The following is a 17,248-nucleotide window of genomic DNA, read 5'->3' as shown; positions in this document are numbered from 1 at the left end:
ATAAACTTTTTTTCTATTTTTTATTCATTATACGCTGGTTCTCTGTGTATTTATACTACGTTTTGCGTATGTTCTGTGACTTCCAAAGGGTCTTTTTATGGTTTTTGTGTCTGACCCCTTTATGTGTATAGCTGGATAGGCTGTGAAGAACAGATTTGGCACATGTCATAATCTGTTTGCAAAGCGTTTGAAGAGAACCACTGCAAGTACCTCCTTTTTGTTGGCTGTCGGTCTGAGTACTGACTTCTAATACAGGCTTTGAAGTGGCATAGGGCCAAATGAATGATTTTCAATCAATTCTCGGAAATTGGATGACTTCTCTGATATTGCTTGAGGCCATTTTCCTTGAATCCAATGGCTGCCCATGTGCAGCCCACCCTACCCCGCCCTCCACCACCACCCCCCAACCTCCTCCACCACCACCCGGTCTCCACCACCTCCACCTGGTCAACATAAGAACAGGAGCCTCCGACCACAACACTAAAACACACACCAGTCAGGATGGGGTTCTTTATTGTGACAGCACGAGTTCACTATGACATCACAGTGAGTGTATCGGCTGTGACATCACTGACCTCACAGCAATGACCTGCTAACTGTACCATCTTTCTGCCATCTCTGTGCCATTGTCCATTTGTGTGGAGTTTAGTGCATTATCGGCCTCTCATCCCGTGTGACTTCATGCATTGGCTTGCTCCTTAGTCATAGTAACGCGCTCCACTGGACATCATTGAAGAATGGGTGGGATTTAACCCTCTTTGCTCCACCAGGACCGGCGCCAAGACGTTTGTCTGGATCGTAATTGAGCAGCTGAAATGAAGACAGAGCGCGGACATTAGACAGGACCAGAGGACATATCGGACCCCCACCTTGAGACCCCACCATAATCCTGTGAAGAAGAATCTGAGGGGTCCTGGGTAATGGAGGCCAATGGATGGGTCAGACTGCAGCCCCTCACCCCATATTATGGATGGCACTCACGGCTCTCAGCAGGGACACCGCATCCGCACTCAGCTCTTCTGGGAAGTGGACCTCCATCTGACTGCTGACCCCCGACATCAGGGTCCTGTAGAGAGGCTGTAAAGACACAGAGTCAGCCATTCCTGCCAAGTAAGCCAACACTGGAGAGCGGCGGCCATGTTCTCACCTCTCCACACATCATCTCATACAGGAGAACTCCCAGGCTCCACCAGTCACAGGCCTCGTCCACGGGACCAACTCCCAGAACCTCTGCAAAACAACAAAAGGAGACTATGGGGGACCTTGTGTACCTGAGGGCCTATGTCTGGTTCCCAGGAAATAAGAGAAACTTACCTGGGGCCACATACAGCTGCTCTGCAGCCTCTGGACAAAAGATGTGGTCAACCTCTCGCCACCGGCCAAAGTATGTGAGGAGCACATCACCTGAAGAGACACAGAGGAGCCGTCACCCCGGGGCCCGGTCCACACTGGGGGAAGCCCCGGGGGCCCCAATCTCACCTTTGTCTCCCAGAAGCACATTGCGGGGGTTTAGATCTTTACACAGAATCCCTTCCTGGTGTAGAGTGTCCAGTGCCAACACCATCTGCGCCCCCCAAAGCCTGACCTGTGACTCTGGCACCCCCAAGATGGAGGCATGTGACGGGCTCAGGTGACTGATGGGACTGTGTGATGGGGTCACCTCGAAGTCTCCAGAGCTTGTACGCTGAGCCTGGAATTTCCTGAGATGTCTCCACAGACATCCTCCTGCAGGAATGGAGAAGAGTCAGAGAGGCGGGACACAGGGTCAGAGAGGCGGCACACAGGGTCAGAGAGGAGGCACACAGGGTCAGAGAGGAGGCACACAGGGTCAGAGAGAAAGGACACAGGGTCAGAGATAAAGGACAGAGTCAGGACACAGTCAGAGAGGCGGGACACAGGGTCAGAGATAAAGGACAGAGTCAGGACACAGTCAGAGAGGCGGGACACAGGGTCAGAGAGATGGCACACTGGGTAAGAGAGGCGGGACACAGGGTCAGAGAGGCGGGACACAGGGTCAGAGAGGCGGGACACAGGGTCAGAGAGGCGGGACACAGGGTCAGAGAGGCGGGAGACAAAGATGTGGGAGAGGCTCGACCTGTACGAAGTGTCTGACCTGGAACGTGCTGCAGTCGGAGATACAGAGAATCCTCCCCAACATAAAACTTCTGCAGCTGGACCATGTAGGGAACGCTCTGCGGAATAACTGTGACCGCTCCATGGCCACAACGCCCCGACTTCATCAGGGACTATGGGAAAACAACGTGACCAGTCAAGGGCCAGTGGTTTGACTGCGATCTCAGTGCCAGGTGGCTGCTGCCAGTACATAAGGATTTATGGTTTACTGGGGTATGAATAGGATATGCCATTCCTTTATTTATTGGTGGTCTGACCCCAGAGACCCCCAATGATCGCGAGAATGGGAGTTACAGAGCAGGTGTAGTGCTGCCCCCACCTGGCTGTGCAAAGAAAGAAACATTATGGCTGCTGTAGTGGGGTGCGGTGGGGGATCCTCAGCCGTGACTCCAAGGACCGCTCTAGTCACATAATACTAGATGTCACACAAGACTTTTTATAGACGTTACCTTAAGAATAAATTTTGTTCCTGAGGAGGGGTCATAGACCAGCTGCACCTAAACAAGGACCAGAGAAGAGGCTATGAGGTCCAGCAGGAGGCACTGCACCCACCAATACCTTATCAATAACCTCACTGCAACCCCAATACCTTATCAATAACCTCACTACACCCCACAATACCTTATCAACAATCTCACTACTACCCCCAATACCTTATCAATAATCTGTACACCCCCAATACCTTATCAATAATCTCACTATACCCCAATACCTTATCAATAATCTCACTATACCCCAATTCCTTATCAATAACCTCACTACACCCCCAATACCTTATCAATAATGTCACTACACCCCAATACCTTATCAATAATCTGTACACCCCCAATACCTTATCAATAATCTATACACCCCCAATACCTTATCAATAATCTCACTACACCCCCAATACCTTATCAATAATCTCACTACACCCCCAATACCTTATCAATAATCTCACTACACCCCCAATACCTTATCAATAATCTATACACCCCCAATACCTTATCAATAATCTATACACCCCCAATACCTTATCAATAATCTATACACCCCAATACCTTATCAATAATCTATACACCCCAATACCTTATCAATAATCTATACACCCCAATACCTTATCAATAATCTATACACCCCCAATACCTTATCAATAATCTCACTACACCCCCAATACCTTATCAATAATCTCACTACACCCCCAATACCTTATCAATAATCTATACACCCCCAATACCTTATCAATAATCTATACACCCCCAATACCTTATCAATAATCTATACACCCCCCTCAATACCTTATCAATAATCTATACACCCCCAATACCTTATCAATAATCTATACACCCCCAATACCTTATCAATAATCTATACACCCCAATACCTTATCAATAATCTATACACCCCCAATACCTTATCAATAATCTATACACCCCCAATACCTTATCAATAATCTATACACCCCAATACCTTATCAATAATCTCACTACACCCCCAATACCTTATCAATAATCTATACACCCCAATACCTTATCAATAATCTATACACCCCCCTCAATACCTTATCAATAATCTATACACCCCCAATACCTTATCAATAATCTATACACCCCCAATACCTTATCAATAATCTATACACCCCAATACCTTATCAATAATCTATACACCAACAATACCTTATCAATAATCTATACACCCCCAATACCTTATCAATAATCTATACACCCCCCTCAATACCTTATCAATAATCTATACACCCCCAATACCTTATCAATAATCTATACACCCCAATACCTTATCAATAATCTCACTACACCCCCAATACCTTATCAATAATCTATACACCAACAATACCTTATCAATAATCTATACACCCCCAATACCTTATCAATAATCTATACACCCCCCTCAATACCTTATCAATAATCTATACACCCCCAATACCTTATCAATAATCTATACACCCCCTCAATACCTTATCAATAATCTCACTACACCCCCAATACCTTATCAATAATCTATACACCCCAATACCTTATCAATAATCTATACACTCCAATACCTTATCAATAATCTATACACCCCCAATACCTTATCAATAATCTATACACCCCCAATACCTTATCAATAATCTATACACCCCCTCAATACCTTATCAATAATCTCACTACACCCCCAATACCTTATCAATAATCTATACACCCCCAATACCTTATCAATAATCTATACACCCCCTCAATACCTTATCAATAATCTCACTACACCCCCAATACCTTATCAATAATCTATACACCCCAATACCTTATCAATAATCTATACACCCCAATACCTTATCAATAATCTATACACCCCCAATACCTTATCAATAATCTATACACCCCCAATACCTTATCAATAATCTCCAGGACATGGCAGTCCTTCAGGTTCTCCACCGCGGCGCTCAGGACTCGGATTGGTCGGAATCTGAGGCTGCTGTAACCCTGCGACACAAAGGTCAGCGCGGTCATGTGACCAGCATATAAAGTATGTGAACCCCCCACAGGTGCCCGCCCTCACCTCTGCTGCGCCCGTCACGTTACCCAGAGGCCTTTGCAGGTGGCAGTTGAATATTTCTTCTGCCCGTTTGAGGTATTGGGAAATCTTCCGTTTTACGGCATCGCGCCGCTCTCTGCTGGGGTCAACTAGGATGAAAGAGACGAGAGATGAAGGGATGTGAGGGGTTAATGTTGGGAAGAGGGGAACCGGCCCTGACCTGTGACCCCGCTCAGGAGCAGCTCCACCCCGTGCTTGTAGTGGCTGAAGGCCGCCTCGTACTCCTCATTGGCATCGCGCTCCTGGGCCACGTGCAGCTGTTTGGCGGCGTCCACCAGGTAATCGCGTTTGCCCTTTGAACCAGTTTGTTCTGTGACTCCCGTAAATCCAATGCGATATTGACAACACAGATCGCGGTCACTGCACATCGCCCCCCAAAATGTGGTGGACAGAGGGGGAACCCTGAAGGGGAGAAACAAGAAGTCAGATATGTAGGTGAAGCAGAAATAATGTAATATAGATATATATGTAGGTGAAGCAGAAATAATGTAATATAGATATATATGTAGGTGAAGCAGAAATAATGTAATAGATATATATGTAGGTGAAGCAGAAATAATGTAATAGATATATATGTAGGTGAAGCAGAAATAATGTAATATAGATATATATGTAGGTGAAGCAGAAATAATGTAATATAGATATATATGTAGGTGAAGCAGAAATAATGTAATAGATATATATGTAGGTGAAGCAGAAATAATGTAATAGATATATATGTAGGTGAAGCAGAAATAATGTAATATAGATATATATGTAGGTGAAGCAGAAATAATGTAATAGATATATATGTAGGTGAAGCAGAAATAATGTAATAGATATATATGTAGGTGAAGCAGAAATAATGTAATAGATATATATGTAGGTGAAGCAGAAATAATGTAATAGATATATATGTAGGTGAAGCAGAAATAATGTAATAGATATATATGTAGGTGAAGCAGAAATAATGTAATAGATATATATGTAGGTGAAGCAGAAATAATGTAATAGATATATATGTAGGTGAAGCAGAAATAATGTAATATAAATATATATGTAGGTGAAGCAGAAATAATGTAATATAGATATATATGTAGGTGAAGCAGAAATAATGTAATAGATATATATGTAGGTGAAGCAGAAATAATGTAATAGATATATATGTAGGTGAAGCAGGAATAATGTAATAGATATATATGTAGGTGAAGCAGAAATAATGTAATAGATATATATGTAGGTGAAGCAGAAATAATGTAATATAGATATATATGTAGGTGAAGCAGAAATAATGTAATATAGATATATATGTAGGTGAAGCAGGAATAATGTAATAGATATATATGTAGGTGAAGCAGAAATAATGTAATAGATATATATGTAGGTGAAGCAGGAATAATGTAATAGATATATATGTAGGTGAAGCAGAAATAATGTAATAGATATATATGTAGGTGAAGCAGAAATAATGTAATAGATATATATGTAGGTGAAGCAGAAATAATGTAATATAGATATATATGTAGGTGAAGCAGAAATAATGTAATATAGATATATATGTAGGTGAAGCAGAAATAATGTAATATAGATATATATGTAGGTGAAGCAGAAATAATGTAATATAGATATATATGTAGGTGAAGCAGGAATAATGTAATATAGATATATATGTAGGTGAAGCAGAAATAATGTAATATAGATATATATGTAGGTGAAGCAGAAATAATGTAATAGATATATATGTAGGTGAAGCAGAAATAATGTAATAGATATATATGTAGGTGAAGCAGGAATAATGTAATAGATATATATGTAGGTGAAGCAGGAATAATGTAATAGATATATATGTAGGTGAAGCAGAAATAATGTAATAGATATATATGTAGGTGAAGCAGAAATAATGTAATAGATATATATGTAGGTGAAGCAGAAATAATGTAATAGATATATATGTAGGTGAAGCAGAAATAATGTAATAGATATATATGTAGGTGAAGCAGAAATAATGTAATAGATATATATGTAGGTGAAGCAGAAATAATGTAATAGATATATATGTAGGTGAAGCAGAAATAATGTAATAGATATATATGTAGGTGAAGCAGAAATAATGTAATAGATATATATGTAGGTGAAGCAGAAATAATGTAATAGATATATATGTAGGTGAAGCAGAAATAATGTAATATAGATATATATGTAGGTGAAGCAGAAATAATGTAATATAGATATATATGTAGGTGAAGCAGAAATAATGTAATATAGATATATATGTAGGTGAAGCAGAAATAATGTAATATAGATATATATGTAGGTGAAGCAGAAATAATGTAATATAGATATATATGTAGGTGAAGCAGAAATAATGTAATATAGATATATATGTAGGTGAAGCAGAAATAATGTAATATAGATATATATGTAGGTGAAGCAGAAATAATGTAATATAGATATATATGTAGGTGAAGCAGAAATAATGTAATATAGATATATATGTAGGTGAAGCAGAAATAATGTAATAGATATATATGTAGGTGAAGCAGAAATAATGTAATAGATATATATGTAGGTGAAGCAGAAATAATGTAATAGATATATATGTAGGTGAAGCAGAAATAATGTAATATAGATATATATGTAGGTGAAGCAGAAATAATGTAATATAGATATATATGTAGGTGAAGCAGAAATAATGTAATATAGATATATATGTAGGTGAAGCAGAAATAATGTAATATAGATATATATGTAGGTGAAGCAGAAATAATGTAATATAGATATATATGTAGGTGAAGCAGAAATAATGTAATATAGATATATATGTAGGTGAAGCAGAAATAATGTAATATAGATATATATGTAGGTGAAGCAGAAATAATGTAATATAGATATATATGTAGGTGAAGCAGAAATAATGTAATATAGATATATATGTAGGTGAAGCAGAAATAATGTAATATAGATATATATGTAGGTGAAGCAGAAATAATGTAATATAGATATATATGTAGGTGAAGCAGAAATAATGTAATAGATATATATGTAGGTGAAGCAGAAATAATGTAATAGATATATATGTAGGTGAAGCAGAAATAATGTAATATAGATATATATGTAGGTGAAGCAGAAATAATGTAATAGATATATATGTAGGTGAAGCAGAAATAATGTAATAGATATATATGTAGGTGAAGCAGAAATAATGTAATAGATATATATGTAGGTGAAGCAGAAATAATGTAATAGATATATATGTAGGTGAAGCAGAAATAATGTAATAGATATATATGTAGGTGAAGCAGAAATAATGTAATAGATATATATGTAGGTGAAGCAGAAATAATGTAATAGATATATATGTAGGTGAAGCAGAAATAATGTAATATAGATATATATGTAGGTGAAGCAGAAATAATGTAATAGATATATATGTAGGTGAAGCAGAAATAATGTAATAGATATATATGTAGGTGCACATCACACACACCACATATTTACATCACATATACACACACACATCACATATCCACACACCACATACACACACATCACATACACACATCACACACACACACATCACACACACACACATCACACACACACACATCACATACACACACATCACATACACACACATCACATATACACACATCACATATACACACATCACATATACACACATCACATACACACATCACATACACACATCACATATACACACATCACATATACACACATCACATATACACATCACATCACATCACATACACACATCACATACACACATCACATACACACATCACATACACACATCACATACACACATCACATACACACATCACATATACACACATCACATATACACACATCACATATACACACATCACATACACACATCACATACACACATCACATATACACATATACACACACACACACACATCACATACACACACACACATACACACACATATACACACACACACACATCACATATACACATCACATATACACATCACATACACACATCACATATACACATCACATACACACACATCACATACCCACACATCACATATCCACACATCACATACACCACACATCACATACACCACACATCACATACACACACATCACATACACACATCACATACACACATATACACACACACACACACACATCACATACACACACACACATACACACACATATACACACACACACACATCACATATACACATCACATATACACATCACATACACACATCACATATACACATCACATATACACACATCACATACCCACACATCACATATCCACACATCACATCACACACACACACACACACATCACATATACACATATACACACACACACACACACACACATCACATACACACATCACATACACACACACATCACATACACACACACATCACATATACACACACATCACATATACACACACATCACATATACACACATCACATACACACATCACATACACACATCACATACACACATCACATACACACATCACATACACACATCACATACACACATCACATACACACATCACATACACACATCACATACACACATCACATACACACATCACATACACACACACACACACACACACACACACACACACACACACACACACCACATACACACATCACATACACACATCACATACACACATCACATACACACATCACATACACACACACACACACACACACCACATACACACATCACATACACACATCACATACACACATCACATACACACATCACATACACACATCACATATACACACATCACATATACACATCACATATACACATCACATATACACATCACATATACACATCACATATACACATCACATATACACATCACATATACACATCACATACACACACATCACATATACACACATCACACACACACACATCACATACACACATCACATATACACACACATATACACACACACACATCACACACACACACATCACATACACACATCACATATACACATCACATATACACATCACATATACACATCACATATACACATCACACACACACACATCACATACACACATCACATATACACATCACATATACACATCACATATACACACACACACATCACACACACACACATCACATACACACATCACATATACACATCACATATACACATCACACACACACACATCACATACACACATCACATATACACATCACATATACACATCACATATACACACACACACATCACACACACACACACATCACATACACACATCACATATACACATCACATATACACATCACACACACACACATCACATACACACATCACATACACACATCACATATACACACACATATACACACACACACATCACACACACACACATCACATACACACATCACATATACACATCACATATACACATCACACACACACACATCACATACACACATCACATATACACATCACATATACACATCACATATACACATCACACATATATACTTCACACTCAATAATCACACACGACTCCATCTCTCACCTTCAGGATGGATTCAGCATCAAGCACCAGCCGCACCCTGTCCTCCGTGTCTGCTCATCCGCTGTATGATGTCATCTCCTCCTCCCTCCATCATCATCATCTCCTCCTCCCTCCATCATCATCATCTCCTCCTCCTCCATCATCATCATCTCCTCCTCCCTCCATCATCATCATCTCCTCCTCCCTCCATCATCATCATCTCCTCCTCCCTCCATCATCATCATCTCCTCCTCCTCCATCATCATCATCTCCTCCTCCCTCCATCATCATCATCATCTCCTCCTCCCTCCATCATCATCATCATCTCCTCCTCCTCCATCATCATCATCTCCTCCTCCTCCATCATCATCATCTCCTCCTCCCTCCATCATCATCATCATCTCCTCCTCCCTCCATCATCATCATCATCTCCTCCTCCCTCCATCATCATCATCTCCTCCTCCCTCCATCATCATCATCTCCTCCTCCTCCATCATCATCATCATCTCCTCCTCCTCCATCATCATCATCATCTCCTCCTCCCTCCATCATCATCATCTCCTCCATCATCATCATCATCTCCTCCTCCCTCCATCATCATCATCTCCTCCTCCCTCCATCATCATCATCTCCTCCTCCTCCATCATCATCATCATCATCTCCTCCTCCCTCCATCATCATCATCTCCTCCTCCTCCATCATCATCATCATCATCTCCTCCCTCCATCATCATCTCCTCCTCCCTCCATCATCATCATCTCCTCCTCCATCATCATCATCTCCTCCTCCCTCCATCATCATCATCATCTCCTCCTCCTCCCTCCATCATCATCATCTCCTCCTCCTCCCTCCATTATCATCATCTCCTCCTCCCTCCATCATCATCATCTCCTCCTCCCTCCATCATCATCATCTCCTCCTCCCTCCATCATCATCATCATCTCCTCCTCCCTCCATCATCATCATCTCCTCCTCCCTCCATCATCATCATCATCTCCTCCCTCCATCATCATCATCTCCTCCTCCCTCCATCATCATCATCATCTCCTCCTCCCTCCATCATCATCATCATCTCCTCCCTCCATCATCATCATCTCCTCCTCCCTCCATCATCATCATCATCTCCTCCTCCCTCCATCATCATCTCCTCCTCCTCCTCCATCATCATCATCATCTCCTCCTCCATCATCATCATCTCCTCCTCCCTCCATCATCATCATCATCTCCTCCTCCCTCCATCATCATCTCCTCCTCCTCCTCCATCATCATCATCATCTCCTCCTCCATCATCATCATCATCTCCTCCTCCTCCATCATCATCATCATCTCCTCCTCCATCATCATCATCTCCTCCTCCCTCCATCATCATCATCATCTCCTCCTCCCTCCATCATCATCATCATCTCCTCCTCCCTCCATCATCATCATCATCATCTCCTCCTCCCTCCATCATCAGGTGTACAGATATTATCAGGACCTCACACTGATCTATGACTAGTAAGAGGACTATACAGATATTATCAGGACCTCACACTGATCTATGACTAGTAAGAGGACTATACAGATATTATCAGGACCTCACACTGATCTATGACTAGTAAGAGGACTGTACAGATATTATCAGGACCTCACACTGATCTATGACTAGTAAGAGGACTGTACAGATATTATCAGGACCTCACACTGATCTATGACTAGTAAGAGGACTGTACAGATATTATCAGGACCACACACTGATCTATGACTAGTAAGAGGACTATACAGATATTATCAGGACCACACACTGATCTATGACTAGTAAGAGGACTGTACAGATATTATCAGGACCTCACACTGATCTATGACTAGTAAGAGGACTGTACAGATATTATCAGGACCTCACACTGATCTATGACTAGTAAGAGGACTATACAGATATTATCAGGACCTCACACTGATCTATGACTAGTAAGAGGACTATACAGATATTATCAGGACCACACACTGATCTATGACTAGTAAGAGGACTATACAGATATTATCAGGACCTCACACTGATCTATGACTAGTAAGAGGACTATACAGATATTATCAGGACCTCACACTGATCTATGACTAGTAAGAGGACTGTACAGATATTATCAGGACCTCACACTGATCTATGACTAGTAAGAGGACTATACAGATATTATCAGGACCACACACTGATCTATGACTAGTAAGAGGACTGTACAGATATTATCAGGACCACACACTGATCTATGACTAGTAAGAGGACTGTACAGATATTATCAGGACCTCACACTGATCTATGACTAGTAAGAGGACTATACAGATATTATCAGGACCACACACTGATCTATGACTAGTAAGAGGACTGTACAGATATTATCAGGACCTCACACTGATCTATGACTAGTAAGAGGACTGTACAGATATTATCAGGACCTCACACTGATCTATGACTAGTAAGAGGACTGTACAGATATTATCAGGACCACACACTGATCTATGACTAGTAAGAGGACTATACAGATATTATCAGGACCTCACACTGATCTATGACTAGTAAGAGGACTATACAGATATTATCAGGACCACACACTGATCTATGACTAGTAAGAGGACTGTACAGATATTATCAGGACCTCACACTGATCTATGACTAGTAAGAGGACTATACAGATATTATCAGGACCTCACACTGATCTATGACTAGTAAGAGGACTGTACAGATATTATCAGGACCTCACACTGATCTATGACTAGTAAGAGGACTATACAGATATTATCAGGACCTCACACTGATCTATGACTAGTAAGAGGACTATACAGATATTATCAGGACCTCACACTGATCTATGACTAGTAAGAGGACTGTACAGATATTATCAGGACCTCACACTGATCTATGACTAGTAAGAGGACTATACAGATATTATCAGGACCTCACACTGATCTATGACTAGTAAGAGGACTGTACAGATATTATCAGGACCTCACACTGATCTATGACTAGTAAGAGGACTGTACAGATATTATCAGGACCTCACACTGATCTATGACTAGTAAGAGGACTATACAGATATTATCAGGACCACACACTGATCTATGACTAGTAAGAGGACTGTACAGATATTATCAGGACCACACACTGATCTATGACTAGTAAGAGGACTGTACAGATATTATCAGGACCACACACTGATCTATGACTAGTAAGAGGACTGTACAGATATTATCAGGACCTCACACTGATCTATGACTAGTAAGAGGACTATACAGATATTATCAGGACCTCACACTGATCTATGACTAGTAAGAGGACTATACAGATATTATCAGGACCTCACACTGATCTATGACTAGTAAGAGGACTATACAGATATTATCAGGACCACACACTGATCTATGACTAGTAAGAGGACTGTACAGATATTATCAGGACCTCACACTGATCTATGACTAGTAAGAGGACTGTACAGATATTATCAGGACCTCACACTGATCTATGACTAGTAAGAGGACTGTACAGATATTATCAGGACCTCACACTGATCTATGACTAGTAAGAGGACTGTACAGATATTATCAGGACCTCACACTGATCTATGACTAGTAAGAGGACTGTACAGATATTATCAGGACCTCACACTGATCTATGACTAGTAAGAGGACTGTACAGATATTATCAGGACCTCACACTGATCTATGACTAGTAAGAGGACTATACAGATATTATCAGGACCTCACACTGATCTATGACTAGTAAGAGGACTATACAGATATTATCAGGACCTCACACTGATCTATGACTAGTAAGAGGACTATACAGATATTATCAGGACCTCACACTGATCTATGACTAGTAAGAGGACTATACAGATATTATCAGGACCTCACACTGATCTATGACTAGTAAGAGGACTATACAGATATTATCAGGACCTCACACTGATCTATGACTAGTAAGAGGACTATACAGATATTATCAGGACCTCACACTGATCTATGACTAGTAAGAGGACTATACAGATATTATCAGGACCTCACACTGATCTATGACTAGTAAGAGGACTGTACAGATATTATCAGGACCTCACACTGATCTATGACTAGTAAGAGGACTATACAGATATTATCAGGACCTCACACTGATCTATGACTAGTAAGAGGACTATACAGATATTATCAGGACCACACACTGATCTATGACTAGTAAGAGGACTATACAGATATTATCAGGACCACACACTGATCTATGACTAGTAAGAGGACTGTACAGATATTATCAGGACCTCACACTGATCTATGACTAGTAAGAGGACTATACAGATATTATCAGGACCACACACTGATCTATGACTAGTAAGAGGACTATACAGATATTATCAGGACCTCACACTGATCTATGACTAGTAAGAGGACTATACAGATATTATCAGGACCTCACACTGATCTATGACTAGTAAGAGGACTGTACAGATATTATCAGGACCTCACACTGATCTATGACTAGTAAGAGGACTGTACAGATATTATCAGGACCTCACACTGATCTATGACTAGTAAGAGGACTATACAGATATTATCAGGACCTCACACTGATCTATGACTAGTAAGAGGACTGTACAGATATTATCAGGACCTCACACTGATCTATGACTAGTAAGAGGACTGTACAGATATTATCAGGACCACACACTGATCTATGACTAGTAAGAGGACTATACAGATATTATCAGGACCTCACACTGATCTATGACTAGTAAGAGGACTGTACAGATATTATCAGGACCACACACTGATCTATGACTAGTAAGAGGACTGTACAGATATTATCAGGACCTCACACTGATCTATGACTAGTAAGAGGACTATACAGATATTATCAGGAACCACACACTGATCTATGACTAGTAAGAGGACTGTACAGATATTATCAGGACCTCACACTGATCTATGACTAGTAAGAGGACTGTACAGATATTATCAGGACCTCACACTGATCTATGACTAGTAAGAGGACTATACAGATATTATCAGGACCACACACTGATCTATGACTAGTAAGAGGACTATACAGATATTATCAGGACCTCACACTGATCTATGACTAGTAAGAGGACTATACAGATATTATCAGGACCACACACTGATCTATGACTAGTAAGAGGACTATACAGATATTATCAGGACCTCACACTGATCTATGACTAGTAAGAGGACTATACAGATATTATCAGGACCTCACACTGATCTATGACTAGTAAGAGGACTATACAGATATTATCAGGACCTCACACTGATCTATGACTAGTAAGAGGACTACAGATATTATCAGGACCACACACTGATCTATGACTAGTAAGAGGACTATACAGATATTATCAGGACCTCACACTGATCTATGACTAGTAAGAGGACTATACAGATATTATCAGGACCTCACACTGATCTATGACTAGTAAGAGGACTGTACAGATATTATCAGGACCTCACACTGATCTATGACTAGTAAGAGGACTATACAGATATTATCAGGACCTCACACTGATCTATGACTAGTAAGAGGACTGTACAGATATTATCAGGACCTCACACTGATCTATGACTAGTAAGAGGACTATACAGATATTATCAGGACCTCACACTGATCTATGACTAGTAAGAGGACTATACAGATATTATCAGGACCTCACACTGATCTATGACTAGTAAGAGGACTATACAGATATTATCAGGACCTCACACTGATCTATGACTAGTAAGAGGACTATACAGATATTATCAGGACCTCACACTGATCTATGACTAGTAAGAGGACTGTACAGATATTATCAGGACCTCACACTGATCTATGACTAGTAAGAGGACTATACAGATATTATCAGGACCTCACACTGATCTATGACTAGTAAGAGGACTATACAGATATTATCAGGACCACACACTGATCTATGACTAGTAAGAGGACTATACAGATATTATCAGGACCTCACACTGATCTATGACTAGTAAGAGGACTATACAGATATTATCAGGACCACACACTGATCTATGACTAGTAAGAGGACTATACAGATATTATCAGGACCACACACTGATCTATGACTAGTAAGAGGACTGTACAGATATTATCAGGACCTCACACTGATCTATGACTAGTAAGAGGACTATACAGATATTATCAGGACCTCACACTGATCTATGACTAGTAAGAGGACTGTACAGATATTATCAGGACCTCACACTGATCTATGACTAGTAAGAGGACTGTACAGATATTATCAGGACCACACACTGATCTATGACTAGTAAGAGGACTATACAGATATTATCAGGACCTCACACTGATCTATGACTAGTAAGAGGACTGTACAGATATTATCAGGACCTCACACTGATCTATGACTAGTAAGAGGACTATACAGATATTATCAGGACCACACACTGATCTATGACTAGTAAGAGGACTGTACAGATATTATCAGGACCTCACACTGATCTATGACTAGTAAGAGGACTGATACAGATATTATCAGGACCTCACACTGATCTATGACTAGTAAGAGGACTGTACAGATATTATCAGGACCTCACACTGATCTATGACTAGTAAGAGGACTATACAGATATTATCAGGACCTCACACTGATCTATGACTAGTAAGAGGACTATACAGATATTATCAGGACCTCACACTGATCTATGACTAGTAAGAGGACTGTACAGATATTATCAGGACCTCACACTGATCTATGACTAGTAAGAGGACTGTACAGATATTATCAGGACCACACACTGATCTATGACTAGTAAGAGGACTATACAGATATTATCAGGACCTCACACTGATCTATGACTAGTAAGAGGACTATACAGATATTATCAGGACCACACACTGATCTATGACTAGTAAGAGGACTATACAGATATTATCAGGACCTCACACTGATCTATGACTAGTAAGAGGACTATACAGATATTATCAGGACCACACACTGATCTAT

At 39.8% G+C, this 17,248-nt stretch overlaps 1 protein-coding gene across 2 annotated transcripts; it reads right to left on the bottom strand.

Annotated features, from left to right (window-relative positions):
- Positions 1-496: 496 nt before the first annotated feature.
- RPS6KL1 (ribosomal protein S6 kinase like 1) lies at positions 497-10,427 on the bottom strand. Of its 2 annotated transcripts, none has more exons than XM_056551450.1 (11): positions 10,278-10,427; positions 4,865-5,106; positions 4,669-4,793; positions 4,500-4,592; positions 2,583-2,630; positions 2,114-2,246; positions 1,480-1,725; positions 1,315-1,404; positions 1,148-1,230; positions 959-1,077; positions 497-810 (listed from the first exon to the last, which is right to left on the bottom strand). In XM_056551450.1, the coding sequence occupies exons 2-11, from the start codon at positions 5,070-5,072 to the stop codon at positions 699-701; spliced, it is 1,257 nt and encodes a 418-aa protein (XP_056407425.1). In that variant the 5' UTR covers positions 5,073-5,106; positions 10,278-10,427; the 3' UTR covers positions 497-698. The 2 variants fall into 2 exon arrangements, with proteins under 2 accessions (XP_056407425.1, XP_056407426.1); XM_056551451.1 differs by having other exon boundaries at positions 982-1,077.
- Positions 10,428-17,248: the final 6,821 nt, after the last annotated feature.

Source organism: Hyla sarda, unplaced genomic scaffold, assembly GCF_029499605.1.
Source record: "Hyla sarda isolate aHylSar1 unplaced genomic scaffold, aHylSar1.hap1 scaffold_1051, whole genome shotgun sequence".
Classification (NCBI taxonomy): domain Eukaryota; kingdom Metazoa; phylum Chordata; class Amphibia; order Anura; family Hylidae; genus Hyla; species Hyla sarda.
This window is presented reverse-complemented; position numbering and strand designations above follow the sequence as displayed.

Coding starts and splice junctions, on each gene's coding strand:
- RPS6KL1 (XM_056551450.1), bottom strand. CDS start 5,072: ATGTGCAGTGACCGCGATCTGTGTTGTCAATATCGCATTGGATTTACG. Junction 4,593..4,668: donor ACGTGACGGGCGCAGCAGAG/GTGAGGGCGGGC, acceptor TTTGTGTCGCAG/GGTTACAGCAGCCTCAGATT. Junction 811..958: donor AGTGCCATCCATAATATGGG/GTGAGGGGCTGC, acceptor TCTTCATTTCAG/CTGCTCAATTACGATCCAGA.